This window comes from Parasteatoda tepidariorum, chromosome 2, assembly GCF_982258835.1.
Source record: "Parasteatoda tepidariorum strain Cologne lab strain chromosome 2, Ptep-v5.0, whole genome shotgun sequence".
Lineage (NCBI taxonomy): Eukaryota > Metazoa > Arthropoda > Arachnida > Araneae > Theridiidae > Parasteatoda > Parasteatoda tepidariorum.
In genome coordinates this window covers 20,966,598-20,983,861 of record NC_141756.1, presented here as the reverse complement: position 1 = coordinate 20,983,861, position 17,264 = coordinate 20,966,598, and the positions used below count along the sequence as shown (strand labels likewise).

Below are 17,264 nucleotides of genomic sequence, written 5' to 3'. Positions count from 1 at the left end.
CTTCATTTACGTTCTTAAGAGCCCTTGAAAGTGCTTTTTTAATTCAGTGTTCGTAAAAAGTGCTTAATTTTCTATCTTTCAAAAAGAGATTTTTTTGCCGTGTCGATTGTCATCATAAATTGCAAAAAAAGCATGATTTTCACAATTTTCCCAGCAATATTTATCAAGAAGTAGCTATTTTATCATGGTTATGTCAAGTTTTTGCATTTCGTTGATTTTATGTTTATAAATTTAGAACTTTAAACATTAGAAGAGAATAATTTTTATTGCTGCACCTATCCTAGTTATGATTTTAGTTATGAAAGTGATTCCTAGTGATTCCTTATGAAAGTGATATCCTAGTTATGAAAGTGATTAAAAATATTTTTAGTGCTTTAAAAATGCTTAAAATGTGCTTTTTTTGTTGAAAAATCTGGCTACGCACCCTGGTTTTGAATAACAAGGAAAACCAAAATTTGAGAGTAATTTTTTTAAATTTTTCTCTCGTTTTTTTATCAAGTATTATTTTTTTCTTAATTTTTATTTAATTTTTAACTCGGTTGAATATGAATTGCCATATGTGATTTTTTTTTTTAATCTTGCGAATAAAAATCGTGGTGTGTGCTTTTTTAATACTGTAAATTTAATCAACCTGTGATTCATAAATCTCTCATATGAATCGCAAGAATATTAATCGTGATGCATGGTTTTTAAATTCCATGATTATAAATTGTGATGAAGGATGTCTGAATCGAGTGTATAAGAATCTTGATATGTGATTTATTTTATTTAATTTTCGAGAATACAAAATATAATAAAATTGTAAATTTTTTTAAATTTTGCGTTTTGCATTGTTAAAATGCATAATTAAATGCATAATTTTCAATCTCATGAATATGAATTTAGGATGTGTGGAAATTTTGAAGACTTGAAATGTAGCTATTTAGTCGCACGATTCACACGAATCTACGTTGAGATACGTTTGTAACAACAAGCAAACGTTTTTAACAGCGTCACTTAACGTTACTTTATAACATTACTTGCTATCTAATAATTCTAATAATTTTATTTATAGTTTTTAGGTTACTAGCTGCATATATGGAAAATGTACCCAATAAAACCATCTTCAATTTCGAGTTTTCGACAGCTGTTGTATATTCATCCCTTTTCTTTTGTGTCTTCTAATTTTTACAGGAAAGTAAATGCTCTATAATGTTCATTAACACCAAATAAAAGCAATCGTTTTTTTTATATCTATTTTTTAATAAGACTGATGCTCCCTTAAGCGCACAAATACTCCTTTTCTCCAGAAGCTTTATTGAAAAGTCGCGTTAAATTATGCTTCTGTACAACAAGAGAAACAACTCATTAATTTGGAACAATAAAGTTCTCTGTCCTTAATCGGGCCAAAGACCCTTTTCGAATTCTTGACACTAAGTGTTTAGGATAGGTAGAGTCCAAAGTATTTTTAGAAACATTTTTCTCGTTTGGTTGCAGGGAGGGTGCGCAAACGATGGAAGTTGAGCGTGAAAAATGACGATGCGTGTAAATGGATACCCATTTTCATGACAGAATCGATCGAGTAACCTTTTAATAAATGACTGAGAATATGACAATGTAAACCTTTTCTTAACTCATTTACAACTGAAGCGTGAACCTTTTTCGTTAACAAATGCAGATTTTAATGTTTTTAATTTTTGCGCCTTATTAGCAATTAGCAGCGCCTCTTTTTATAAACTTGCTGAATTCAGCATATGTTTTTAGATTTTTTTTTACCAGAAACTTAATCAACGTGATTTTTTTTAATAAATAAATTTTTGATAACAAATATATAATAATGCGTATGTCTTTGTATATGGGTTTTGTAATTTTTGTTTGTCTATCCTCGTTTATTAATTTTTTTTTTAAACTTGAAATTTTTTCGCTCTAAATTCTAAACTTGTAGCTCTACAAGATTATCAATGATATCTTGAGTGAAAAAAGAAAGAGAATGATTTGCCTTTGTAATAAAAACTGAAATTTTATATTATGAAAGAAATATCAAAGGAAATTATGTTAAAAACAATAGATTGCCCAATACGATATACATTCTTTTAAACTTTGTTATAACTAATGGTTAAAATAATTTAACACTATGAGTATTTAAATGTTTTAAATTTATAAACATTATTAGCTGTTTATGACCCTTGAAAAAGCTCCAGAATTTAGTTTAATTTTTTTTATCAGACGATATTTTAAGAATTTTATCAGCATGATTTTTCTGTAGCTAACATTGTAACAATTTGTATTAGAATATGCTATAGGTTTTTGTATGGGTAATTGTATATTTGATTATCTGTCATCATTTAATATTCCTTTATGCCATGACAAACGTTACTTTAAATGATTTTTGATTATATAGTGAGGGGAAAAAATGAGAGAATGATTTGTATATTTTGGTTTTAGTTTTTATTAAATAAATAAATGTTTGTCTTTAGATTTTAGAAAAAAAATTATCAGTTTTTGAATTTTTTTTATTTGGATTTTGAGAATTTAATCGATATGATTTTTAGCTAATTTATAATAATTTGTTTTAGTGTTTTATTATAAGATTAGGTACAGGTAATTAAATATTTGTTTATCGATTGTCATTTAATACTCTTTTATGTAATAACAAGCGGTAGTCTAGAAATTCAGAATGATATAGCGAGTGAAAAAAAAAAGAGGGATTGATTTTTCTCTTTTAATAAAAACTGAAATCAAAGCAAACAGAAATTTCTTCAGTTTTCATCGAGCGATATTTTAAGAATTTAAGGGACATTTTTTGTAATAAAATTATAACAATTTATAACAAGTTCTGCTTTAAAGTTTTGAATGGGTATTTGTATATTTATCTATAATCATTTTATATTCTTTATGTAATGACAAAATGCAATCAACTTTTAAGTTATTAAAAAAATTTCTAAATTTTTAATTTGGAAATTCTAAATGTTTAAATTGGGAAAAGGACTAAAAAATTTTCGACCCCGTTTCTAGTAAAGGGCATCAGCGGATACCTTATTTCATTTCTAGAAGTCTCCGAATTCCTTTTATTTACTATTTCAATCATTTTTCAAAACTTGTGTGTGTTATAAAAACAAATTTTTACTTATTATTCGGCGAAAAGATTTGCTTGTAACATAAGTCCTATTAAATCGATAAGAGCACTATCCTCTTCTAATTTCATCCTAGATTAATAGAAATGTCTATATTCAAAATCGTTTTAATGACAATGAATCCCTGTTTTACCTGACAATGAATGATACTTCGATTTTAACTCGATGTTGAACAACATCATGTGTTCTATTTACCATTGGGCAATGACCCTTCACCAAAGAGATTATTCGAGACTTCATTCACTTTGAAGCCAAGCTCGTGTTGCCAACAAGGATGACAAGATAACATCACGGACCCCCCTCTCCTTTTCGTGACACAGGGTGTCGTGAGATAAATTTGGCTGTCGCCAATGAGTTTGTTCCGTGACAGCTGCGAGATCCCTGTTTTGCTGGACGAATGGGTTTAGAGATCAGTGTTCATAAATTTAGAATTTCCTCTGCACTAACCCCGGATGGAGTTAAATGGAACTTTTATTTTCGTTCTGTTTTTAACGTTCCAGCTGCTGACAATGTGTTTATCGCTTTATAAGTGAAACAAAATGGATTTGTACTGTTAAAAGTGCTGTAAAAAAGACATAGCTTTTGAGAATGCTTCTGAAAAACGGAGTCATTTCTACACACGCGGAACATCATGAATTTCCAGTCGTCAAGTTTGGCGATTTTTCATTTTTAGTAATATATGACCCTAACATTACCTGAATAAAATAAATACTTTAAAGACTACGCTTTTTAAATTTACTAAAAAAGTAAAATGATTTTAATTTTGTCAGACTTAAAATTGATAACTGTTGAACTCAGCCATTTAAAAAAATTTCGGTGGTGATAAGAATTTTTTTTTCTTTATTGTTAAAGTAAGGCATTTTGCGTTTTTTTTTGTTCAGTCAACTTAGTTTCCAAAATTTTGATTGCAGTGATCCACCGTAACAAACGCGAGTACGAAATAATAAAATCGTAATAATGCGAAAAAAAAAATAGTAAAAGAAACGTAATTAGTCTACAGTTTCCTGCTTACATCAACCTCAGTTAATAGCTATACTGGTCAGATATACTATACCAAAATATTTATTTATTTATTTATATGAAATATGTATTTATAAAGAAAGGTAAAATAAATCGATTCAAATAACCTCGTGGATAGTTTATGGCATAAAATATCTTATGATTTGAATCTAGTGGAATTCGTTTTATGATCAAAATGTGAAGAAATTCACTTTGAATGTATCAATGTATTTATATGTACAAAATAATTATAATTTCGACTATACTAAAAATTATAATCTTTCATATTTATGCACAATATTTAACACTAGAAAGACTGAAATACCTATATTGCCCAAAGGCAGCCAAAATGACTGCATTGTGAAAGAATAACTAATGCATAAAGAAATTTGTTTAAAATTAATTTTTATATTTTTGATATTTTCAGTTATATAACAAGTAATTAGTAAATATTAACAATAAAAAGAATTATATGATGTACAAAAAGTCTCAAAATTCTAAGAAATTGCGTCATCATTGTTTTTCTAATTGAAATTAAAAAGCAGTCAAAGTGACTTCCTTGGGCAATCTAGTGTTAAAAATAACTAAAATAGCCAAGTTTAATTGAATATTTTTCTTCAAAATATATATTCTATCGCGTTTATGAGTTTACTTTCTTCTAAGCTGCTTATTTCTCAGAAAAAAATCGCCTTTTGCGCTATAAGATTTTATGGATAAAGATTTATAGGATTACTGTAGGAACTAATAAGATAATAAATTATATATTAAACAAAATCGAAACTATAATGAATCAAAATAATGTAAATATAAATAATTATTTATTTTTTTGTTGAAATTTGTGTGTTCCTGTTTATTGAACCGAAACTATATAGTATGCCCTTTGTTGTGCCATTATTTGTGCTTCATTCCCGTTGTTTTTCTTTTCACACGTAGCATAAGATAAACCCTATCTTCATTTGAATATTCATAGCATAATTTTTGTAAAATTCTCATATCTATAAAAGAAAACGATCTTTTGACACTTATTGCTAATTTTAAATTAAATTTTCAATTTATAAATGTCCCTGTCATTCAGAACTCACGGAACTTTAATTTTCGAACTGTTTGCTTCATTAAGTGCAGTTTACATGCTGAGAAAACTAAAACATTCCGATTTAGATTCTCAGTTATCGTTTCAAATTATGTTCGTTTGGTTATCGAACAATATTATGTTATCCTATTGTTTACTAAATTTTGCACTTGCCATTCATAATATGAAATCCTTTGTTCCACGCATTCCAATGAATTCGTTTCTGGAAATCCCAGAGCTCTCTTTATTAAAGCAAATAAACCGCTCGTTCATTTCATCATCGTCTGCGCGTCATTTACTCAGTCGAATTTGTTAATGTGGCGTGGCAACACCGGAACTCGGAAGGTTATTACCTTCTGAATATTGAGGTCCATATTTACCGCAATATTTCGATGGATTTTCTAAAAGACGCTGCAGAAATTCTATTTTCCCCTCGAAAATGATGTTGGTTTAATAAAAGTGTTTCCCCTTTTGAATATTTCGTCGTCCAACTTTTCCTTTAGGTGTGTTAGGTTCGCTAAATAAAATATTTACATTTCCAGTAAAGGGGTTCCTCGTTTTGAATTATTTGATATTTTGAGTAATTGAAAATGACTTATTCTATTAAAAATACTACTTTTAAAAGTAATTAAATTTCGCATTATTTCAATTCGATAAATTTAGCAATTGAAAAGTTTACAATAATATTGTAATAGATTTTACGTTCTTTCTACTTAGTAACTGAGAGGCCTATAGTGAAGTTTTATATTTTTCGTTGCTGTAATTGGAACATTTTAATGAATACCATCAAATGAATACAATCAAATGAACACAGCATTCTAATGAATACTATTTTGTTTATTTTTAAAACAATGTTAAGTTAATAAGGAACACATTTTAAAATTTAATGGTAGATATATTTTTGTGTATGCTTTATACTTGTTTAAAACAACTTATTATTAGGTTGTTTTTCAAAAAATGTTAAATGTTTGAAATTCGTTATTTACTTGTTTTATTGGTAAGACAACCACGAAAGTTGATTTATTGCAATTATAACGGCCTAAATTGGAAAGCATGTATTGTAATCTAAAATAAAAACAAAATATTCATTTAGCAGAGTAAATGTTATAATTTCTTAAAAAATATGTATGATTAAAATATATTTTAAAACTTGCGACATCTAGCGAATTTTTTTTATGTATGTTTTATAGTTACAATGTGCAAAAAGTTTTCGTCTATTTCAAATTTTCCGAACAAACTAGTTTGATATAATTTCTTACTTTCGCCTCAAGTTAACGAAGCATTTAACAGTGTGTAGCCATAAATTTTAACATGACTTTAACATGTGATTTATTATGAATCGTGAACCATTTTTTCATAGAATGTGAATGGAAGACTCTTTGGAATGCTTGCTAAGGGGACAAATTATTTTGAATTCTGACAATGATGAATGAGAGTTGCAGCAAAAAAAAGAGCATTTCTTCATTTTTTATCAGTTTTCTAAAAATAATTACTGTCTTAATTCTTTAGCTTGGGTTTCCCCTGCCTTCTTTATTAGGAGCAAAGCTCGTTTTGTAGAAATTTTCTCTCTTCCTGCTTGCCTTAAATGTAACTTTCCGGTCCGTGGCTGAAAAAAAAAAATAAATAAAAAAAAAATAAAATAAAAAAAACGAGGATTTGAGCTTGAATTATTTCTTAATCGGAGCATTAGTAATTATGTTATTTTAAAATTATTTTTCCGTGATTATATTATATCTTATGACTTTGAGGAATTATTCATTCTCTTGCATTCCTCTTTTTTTAAAAGGAAAAATAATTGCAATATAGTTTTCAAATATGCACATTTAGCACATCGTGATCTTTTTTTTTAAACGTATTCTATTTTTGTTGTATCTGCATTCGAGATACATATCTGAAAAAATTTTTGAGCTATGGTAATCATAGATGGAGTTGGTAAGATTTTCATACTTATTTTCGTCCGTGCTGAAATTTGATTATTTTTAATATATTAATTATCTATCCTATTTATCTAAATATATTTTTATATATTATATTAATATAATTATTTGTCAGTATTATTAAATCGTGACATTACTGTCACATTTATATGACTTGTTGATTTTCAACGTTAGTTTAAAAAAACCGATTACTACTAATCTATAATTTTACCTATTAATATATTTAGTATATATTAATATGTCCTGTTAATAGTATTTTTGTCTGTTTATTTACTGTTTAACTATTGCAGCAGTTTCCAATTCTTTTCAACAAAAGAACACTAAATGATCGAGCTCCTTTTAGCAGAACTCCGACTTCATAATCAAAGCTCATTAGCAATTTTGAAAATATTTATTAAAAAGAGAAAAATAATTATTCTTAAAATATTAAATGGGAGCATGTTTTTTTTATCGCTTTGCTATTAATTAAATAGTTTTAAAATTGGGTTTTACGCCAGACAAATTAATTCACAGGTCTGTAGTGACATTAAGTTTAGTTCTGCATTTGTTTCCCAATGTATGCATAAAATTAATAAAACAAACTAAATTATGTCTTTTGCTTAAATTAGAGCACAATAAGAACTCGTTAAGCTGAGAATGGTTATCAGAGAAGCATATTGAATCTGGTTAATTTCTTTATTGTTGAATCTAGTAATTTTTTATAAGTGCTTATTTTTTCCTGAATAATTCAATAAATTGCTATTAGAAAAAATTTGTTTCTTTTTTTCCACAGATATTTTGCTTGAATAGTTCTAAAAAACTAACCTAAATGTTAAATAAAATATGGATTGTTGATTTTAAAAATAAATGTAAATTTCAAAAATCATGTTGTTGTTTCTAAAGCTACTTACCAATACCAGCAAGCCTGATGAAAGCAAGCGAATTTAAGACAGAAGGTTCATTTCTTGTTTTTTAATGGTCCCATCTATCGCTAAGATTTAAATATGCATATATTTTCCCAATAATAATATATCGAAAAAATTACGTAAAGGATATGCATTTACAAATAATTGCACCAGTACTTCTCATCGAAATTTAAAATTCAAAATAAAAAAATCCAAATTCAAGAATGAGAAATTAATTTTTTCTGTTAACTATTTTTACAGTTCAAAGTAGTTTATTTAAAAAAAATCATAGTTGATCAGCTTATTACATTCAATTTCAACTTATTCATTCTCCAAAAATTGCTGTTAAACTGGAAGCCGATGCGTGGAAGTGAATTCAACAACCCATTATTTATTTATCTATATATATTTATTTTTTTTGAAAAATGAAGCAAGGCTTTGCCAATGCTACGTAAACTAGATGGTTCAAGTTTAGATAGTCGACAAAAATTCGGAACCACTGTCTTAAGGTCTATCTGAATACCTTTTGGAAACTTCTCTTATGATATGAAAACCCTTTGGATCTGATGCATAAATTCAAATCCTTTTTTTCCCTCAAGATATTTCACTGAAATGTTTTTATTCAAAAAATATTCGAAGTCATTGTAAAGATGTAATGTAAAGCTACAGAACACAATGCAGAAATGGCTTTAAACACGCTTTATAGAAAGGAAGTTTTTTATTTTAAAAAAAAATCTAATCTCGAGTCTTTTTCGGAAATTACTTCCATTTTTTGCTTGTACATTTTTTAAGATCAAACCTAATCTTTATAAGGTAACGCAATTTTTCTTTATGTCCAATTGTTTACTTTTCATAATTTTTAAAAAGCGTTTTGAAAAATCTCTTCCATAGAGAGTACAAATGCCGGAGAAATAACTAAAATAATCTGTTCTGTCAATTGGGGGGAGGGGAGTTGAATAACTTTTTTTCTACGTGCAACCAGTTTCAAACGAGCGTAGGCGTAGCATGAAGGGAGCGCACAAGTTTTAAAAAACTCGTTAACAATATTATATATATATATATATATATATATATATATATATATATATATATATATATATAGTTAGAATTTCCTGACGGTCGTGCTGACCGTGGGAGATTATCGCGTTTTTCCTCTTCTTGTTACTCAAATGCGGTTTAGTTCCATCAAACAGTCCTCCACGAAAGTTAGTTTGTCCCAAATATCGATCCACTTACTCTCTTGTCTACTGGATTGATCAAAAATTAGGGGGCTACGGAGTTGAACATTGATAGTCGAAAACTCAAAAATGGGTCAGTTGTAAAATACAATAATGATAATGTGGACAATAAATTTTTATCGAAAAGTATATCTTTATTCAGTGACATGTAATTGGCACTATATTTTTAATTCTTCAATAAAGAACGCAACAGCTATTACTGCTCTTCTTACCAAACAAAAAGCAGCACGTACGAAACAGAAAACTCCATTACGTAATAGCAGCCCCCTCTCCAAAGACGTTTCCATCCAATACAAGGAAGATGGAAAATTGTCCTTACACCCTATCATAGAATTCCTTTACTCGATATTTGGGGGGAACAACTGCGGGTAACATAATCAGCCCTCTTGTTCTAATCATGTTTTTCTTTCCTTCCCTCCCCCCTTTTCCCCGAGTGTGCAGTGTGAAATGGTTATGCTTTTAATTTAGTCTCTCCATCCCACAGAGACACCGAATTCATTTGGGCCGAATGAATAGCTTCTTCTCAATTCCATCTCGGTGGAATTCTGCCAACATTCGGAAAGATCAGTTTTTTTAGAATTAATTTCGAATCGAACATATGGTTCGTTGACTTGCCACCGCACTTGAAAAATGTAGTATTTATATATGCAATTTTAATTTGAAATAAAAATGCCACAATCTCTTTTTCTTAGTTTGATTTTTTTTTCTAATTAAAATACAGTTTACGAATTACCTAATATTCCATTCCACAAAAGGAGTCTCTTAATGCGTCTTATTTTCTGAACTGTATTTCGAAGCAAACGATTTTAACAATAAATCGTTTTTTGAAATTGCTTTTGTAGAATCACTTTTAAAAATTTAGTTTTCGAGTGGACCCTGATAATTTAACTAGTGTGTTAAGTTCAAAAATATCGTGAAGAACAGAAATCAACGACATTTTACTTTTTATTTATTGAAGATGATTAGTTTTATTCGTCTTCATAACATTTTACAGTTTAAAAATTATTCTATTCTTAAAGTCAGTATAATGAAATGTAAAATAGCAAAGAACAGAACACTGGATCGGCCACAGGTGTTAGATCTCAGTTAAAGTGATCGATCACTCCAGCGTTTGACGACTTGGTGGCTTTTGTATAGCTTTTACCACAAAAAGACAATAGTTTTACAATAGTAGATGGTAAGGTGTAAAATAAGAAAATTTTTTAGAAATGTCTTGTAAAAGTGTTAAATGTTTGCGTTTTTTGTCAGTTTTATTATCTCTTGCACCCAAATTTTGATAACCTGAAAAATACCTTAATAAAAAATATTTGAAAAACATAAATAGTAAAATTGTAAAATAAACAAGAATTTTAGTCTGAAACATTGTTTCTTTCCTAAATACACATAATTGTATTAAAATACATTTTTAAAGGAAAGTATTATACGAGGAAAAGATAAAGGGAAAAACAATGTTGCTGGAAACATTGATAGTAGTGATGTAAATTTCAAAAATATTTATAAAATTTCTTATAAAAGAAATTAGGCAATAACAGAATAGACCTAAAATGAAAAAACAATTAACGTTAAGCGAAAAAGAGTCACAAATTTTTATATTCAGTATTTGTAGCTGTTCATTATTGTCTAAACAAAGAATTAAATTTTTATTGATTTTATTGTTTAATAAACCTTTAAAGTAAAACTATAAAATAAAAAATTACTTAAAAAATGTTTTTTAAACAGTTCATTTTACATGTGACTATGCTTATTTCTTATTTCCAATTTTTTTCCTTATAGCAATAAAAAAAAATATTTAAAAAAAACATGGGAGGGGAGAGCGGAGTAGATTGAGCAACTGCTTTAAAATGAATTCTTTGAATAAGAAATCTGAAATTTTCAAACTTCCCTTTTGCTGTATTTATCAAAAAAGAAGATCCCGCGACAAATATTTTATGCATAAGATGGAAATGTTTTGACCCCGAATTCCCCGATAGTGGATTGTTAGGGCTCTTATCCCTTAACCAGATTCGCCAAAAAGGGAAAACATTTTGCAAAGGGGAAAAAAGCTCCCTTTCCGCAGCTTTCTTTTTTTTTTTCCTTTAAAAAAATATTTTAAATTCTTCGTGTTAGAATTGTGAAAAGAATGTTGAAGTTATTCTTTTTTGAAAACAGGAAACAACATGACTGAGAATTTATTTCCAGTGCTTTTAAAAATTTAGTACAGGATTAAATTTAGAGTGTAATTTATGTTTTCTCTAATTTTTTTATTTATTGTTCTCTTGTGCATGCTTAGAAAAGCTTTCTATTTCTCGGAGCTGTCGGTTTTATTCCCTTATATTTTAAAATAGAATAATATGTTTGTTCTGATTCGAATTGATTTAAATTTTTTTTTCCTACAATGTTTATTCATATCTAAACCAGTATATTGGGAAAATGGGCTTAAACGTTTATTAACAATTCATTTTCTTAATTTTTATTCATTTCATAAATAATAATAATAATAATGATGCTTTGTCGAAATATTTTGACTATATATTTCGACCACAAAAATATTAATAATAAATAAATCTTCGATAAAATACTATCTTGGATATTTAATTAAAAGTGTACTGAGCAAAAACAATCTCTTAGGATAATGCCAGATACTTCTGTTTCTTTCTTTATCTAAAACCAGCTCCCACAATCCTTTTTACCTAATATGTTCTATTTTCCTAATATGTTCTATATATATTAAAAATTGAGTGACAATTAAGAATGGAAGAAAAGCAAAAAAAGCAAGGAAGGAAAGAAAGATTTAAAAGAGAAGAATTGAATTATACAATTAAGTGAAAATATTTTAAAAAAAGTGAAAAACAACGAGAAAAAATCTTGCCATCAGCTCACATGGTTAGATCTGCAAAAATAGTGTTTTCTAATATTGTATTAATATAGACAAAGCAAAATACATCAATGCAATAGTGTAACATGATCCTCCCCACCCCATGAAAATTAACACAAATTTTACCAAGTAAAAATTCTGAAAAAATACCAAATAATACGGAAATAGAAACATATAAAGTGAGAAGGGAAAACAGGTGCCATGTACTTGGTACAGCTCTCCAAAATGATTGAAAAATATTTTCATAACTATATTACCAGGTTATAAAATATGATATTAGCACGAAAATGGAGGATAGAAGACCTATTCCTTTAGGACGCGTTCATATTAAAGTTAGGAACCGCATTTGATTTGTCTGCGACATTGGATTGACCCAAAAACTTCTTTTTTTAGATAGATTATTATATTACGCATGGATTATAAACAAAAGAAGAATTATTAATTAGTTTTGATGATTATTTTTACTACATAATAATCATTAATTTCAGGATATTGATAAATTCATGGACATGTCGTGGCTCAGAGATTATTACAAAAATGGAGAAAATTATTGATTTTGACGAATTTTAATAAAATAGAGCATAAATGAAATATTAGTTCAAAAGCTTCATTCATTTCCTAAAATTTCAATGTATACGTAAACACGCACATAAATGTATACGCAAACACGTACATAAATGTATACGCAAACACGCTTCTCATCAGGACAAATCTAGAATGATCTAATGTTATGATACATACTGAGAGATTTTGCCTTTTTATAACATTTCGATTATTGAGTTTTGAACGTATTTTGTTATTTTTAATAAATTATGCTCTTTTATTACCTCGAAATTGTTAGCTCATGCATGATATGGCTTGATTTTTCGCATTTTTAGTTACTTTTCTTGTTTAAAATTTAGTATAAAATTGGGAATCTATTCCTTCATCCAATATTTAAGTTTTCTCATATTATCTCCCTAAAATAAGTAACAAATGTTTTTATAAATTTAATTTTATTCCGTTTCAATTGCAGGTACAGCATTGTTGCAGTTAGTTGATGTTCACAAGGAAATTCAATCCCAGCAACTTAACATTGTAGGTTTGTGTTCTTTTACTTCATTTAAATGCTTTTTCATTCAAGTCTAATCCTAATCATAACCCAATCGTTGCTATAAATTTACTAATCATAATATTTACTGCTTTTATGCGTTGCTAATGCGCATAGCGAGCTACTCTCCTCCAGAAAAATCTTCTTTTTCCCACAACTTTGAACTCTGCATTTCGACTACTTTTTGTTCAATATTGTATTTCAAGTATTTATTAGGGGTCAATATTGTATTTTGAGTATTTAAGGTTCAATAATGCATTAATTTGTAATTAAGTAGAGAGTATTTTGTATATAATTCAGATCAGATAGATTTATTATTGCTCAGATAGATTAGTGCTGTTTTACAAGTACTTTGTTTAAAAACAACGTAAGGTACAACCATCTTATTGCTTTAAATGCTTATGCGCGACGAAATTGAGTAAATACTTTCATTACTCCAATTCGTAAAAGTTACGCCTCATTATGCCAGTTTCCAATTACTTTATATTATAATTACTAATATATAATAATTACTAATATATTATAATTACCATTATATTAAAATTGCTAATATAATTTAATTACTTTATGTAATAAAAAAAATTTTGTTAAAGACTTGCATCTATTTCTAAGAGTTGTGATTCTTTTTAATAGGCAAAAATATGTAATTTTTGGAAAAGCATTAACGAAACTGAGTAATATCGTATGGTATTTTTGAGCTTGAACATTTCTTGCCTGAATATATTATTTACTAGCGTATATTCTTCATCAAATGGTGATTCTTACAGTAAAATGTACCATTTTTACTTTTTTACTTTGATAATATACTTTTACTTTTTTACTTTGATTTATAAATTTTGAAGGATTTTTTATTATTTGCATTATTATTTCCATTTTCAGCTGTTTGTAGAGTATAAATATTAAATTGATTTTGCATTATTATTGTTTTCAGTTGAAAGCGTTCTACGTGGATCTATTGGTACCCCTTGAGACAAATATCGATAAGGATACCAAAGTTGTAGCTGTAAGTATTTGTTTACTTTCTGGAATTTTCAAGCGTCAATTAAATTTAATTCGAAGTTGGATCAATATAATGATTAGCCTCATAATTTAAGTTGTTTGGGTGAGTATTTTTTTAGAGAAAATTATCTAGATTTTCATATTTTATAACAATGAGAGAAAAGGTTTGTATGTACTTCTCTTACAACTTCCAGTACTGTTTGTGCCATTGTCTTAAAATTCGGACAATGGATGCAAGAATCAGTTCCGATCCTAAACAGTGTTCAAAACTTTTACTTTGTCCTTTCGGGATATACGTTTGAAAAAGAAATTTTTCCCATTTACGAGTTTGTTTTTTGAAAAAATTAAAAGAAAATATTAGTGATAACTGCTGGCTTACAGATCTATTTTATCAAAAAGAGTTTTTTCAACCATTTAATTATATTTTAACGTTTTAAATAATAAAGTTTTAATAATTTTTCATTCGTTATCTGAGAAAAGCTCGATCACGAACATCGATGACGAATTGTTATTGAGGAAATAATAACTGCCTTAAAATATGTGCATTTCCAAATACTTATTTCCGAATAAGGCTTCTTATAATTTAATGTCTTTGTACTTTTACCCTCTAATTTTAGGGTTTCACGTATTCATCTACAGTAATTATTTTTAGTACATTCTTTTATCACCACTATCTTCGAATAGGAAAAAATTTTCATTTGGTATCGTCTTTGCGCCGAGTTCTAAATATGTCTTCGCTGGTTTAAAAAAGAAACTTGGAAATGTCACTTTCGTTTTTGACATTAGCGCTGAGGTTAACATCCTTTTTTTCTTTTTTCAATTCTTACTCAATGTTCAACATATTTTATTATTTAGCAGTTAGTTTTTGTCATTTAATTTTACACTTAAAGCTGTCCTTTCAGATAGTTACATTCAAAATGCCTCGTCAGCTTCAGGGTGTTTTGACGTTTAAAAAATATTTAAGTTATAATCAAATATACACTGAAAAATATAAAAACGATTTATTGCACATTAAAAAATTGCCTACTTAAAATTTATTGGCTAGTTGCATTTAATTAAAAATCAAATGCATTATTTTTATTATATTCTAAAAATTTAATGATTAGTATGGTTTGGCAATCAAAATTTAAAGTCTCAGAATTGCTTTCAGCAAAGATTATCTTGTGACTGACAGACAGTAAATCCCTCTTTTCTTTGAAAATAATTGTTATTTTTATTCAATACAATAAATTAAGCACCTACAAGACTGTTTTTCTAATTAAAATTATTTCTATCGTAATTTTGTATGTACCAATTTCGAGTATAAGGTACCCTTTATCAACTTTTAAAACGAAGATTTTAATTGCTCAGTTAAATATAGATGGTTTAAGCAATATATTATTTGACACTTTGGTGCTGCTTGGGCCATTTTTTTTCCGTCATAAATTTGATTGCAAAGATGAAGGAGCCAAAACGAGAAATTTTAAATCAAAATTGCATCACTTGGAAATTTTTAAAAAAAACAAAAAGAGAAAAAAAAATTTTTTTGTGTGTATTGTTTTATAATTCTGCTTCTTTTCCTCTCCTCTTCAGTGTGAACAGAAGCGTTTTATTCAGCAACACAAGTGTCTCCAGGAATCTTACATGAAAGCTGTGGGAGTTGTGAAAAAACAACGGAAGAAAAACAAGGGTAAAGGAACCAATCTAGACAAAGAAATTAAAGTAATTATGTGTTTCACTTTTTTATCCGTCATACAATTAATATAATAAATAATTAATAATATAATTTAATATAATAAATTAATATAATAAAATATAATAAACTCTTCAAAATGCAAGAAAAAAAATGTATTACCACTTGTTGTTGTTGTCGTAGGCTATTAAGGCACTGGGGGTGCGATTGTTCTTGTTTTCCAGTGGCGCCATCTTTGGCCAAAAACTCGTTTTTTGCCACGCCCATATGTCACACCCTTTTATAGGGCGGACCCATTCATACATTCATTCATCCATAGATCGAAATTTTTACCTAAACCAAAGAATGATCGATTTTCAATCCATTACCCCTGAGGTATTATTTGTTATGGGAACATGGAGGACGTTGTGACCCGACAAATTTAACGTGCTCCAGTCACCATTTACTACACTTCGGCTGTCTGATATATTTCCACTAAAATGTAGAAATCATTTATTCGATAGATTATCTAACTAATGTTCAAATTAACTAGGGGACGGATCTGTACCAGAAAATTGTTTCATTTCTCAAATTACGTACACTGTAAGAAACTTTGGTGTACAGTAGCCACAATTTTTCTCGTTGATGTAAATTAAAAGCATTTTTTTAAAGCAAAACTGTAGTTATCGTGTTTTATATAAACACATGATAAAATTTATATAAAATTGACAAAATAACTATTGTTCGAAAGAATTACTGTAAAATGTGTTATGAAAATGTGCTGCTTTTTTAAATGATGTATTTTTGAAATGAAGCCATAAATTGATTGCAATGCGTGTAAAATATGTGTACAAAAGTTAATAAATGATAATAAAAAATGCAAAGAAAATTAAAAAAAAGTATGATTAAAGGCACTGTGAAAAAACTTAGTTTACCTCAGCACTAAAAATTACTACTATACATCATCTTTTTTTTTACTGTGTAGGTAATATGAAAGCTATCTAGATCATCCAAGCCTTACTTACTAAAAACTTGTAGTTTCAAACCTGTAGATGCTTACAATTTTTTTGAGACAAATGACAATGTATACTTTCTTCGTAATGTTCAAATCGAAGAACCTTCTTTAATTTGTCCTGTAGTACAAGCAGTGTAGTACGTAATGTATGAACAAGAAATGTCGTAGGTTGTGTATCAGCATTGTACTACGTAGTGTATGTTAAAGCAATATAGTACGTAGTGTGTGTACACAAGCAATGTAATGTGTAGAAGTATGTAAATGGAATGACTCTTCTATAACTTTGGTTCATATATAAAAATGATTAACTACCATAGAATGAGTGGTAACTTGGGCCGCACATACAGAGTTTACTTCGGTCCTTACTTTATTACCCTGATAATCACATACTTTGGTCCAACAGTCAAATGATATC

General features: G+C 28.1%; 1 protein-coding gene across 1 annotated transcript in view; it reads left to right on the top strand.

Moving 5' to 3' along the window:
- LOC107437211 (BAR/IMD domain-containing adapter protein 2) overlaps window positions 1-17,264 on the top strand; it is a 133,064-nt gene that overhangs the window by 90,865 nt on the left and 24,935 nt on the right. Inside the window, exons 4-6 of the mRNA XM_043043135.3 lie at window positions 13,110-13,171; window positions 14,116-14,187; window positions 15,756-15,884. Coding sequence (XP_042899069.1) covers window positions 13,110-13,171; window positions 14,116-14,187; window positions 15,756-15,884 — 263 coding nt within the window. The remainder of the gene's footprint in view (window positions 1-13,109; window positions 13,172-14,115; window positions 14,188-15,755; window positions 15,885-17,264) is intronic.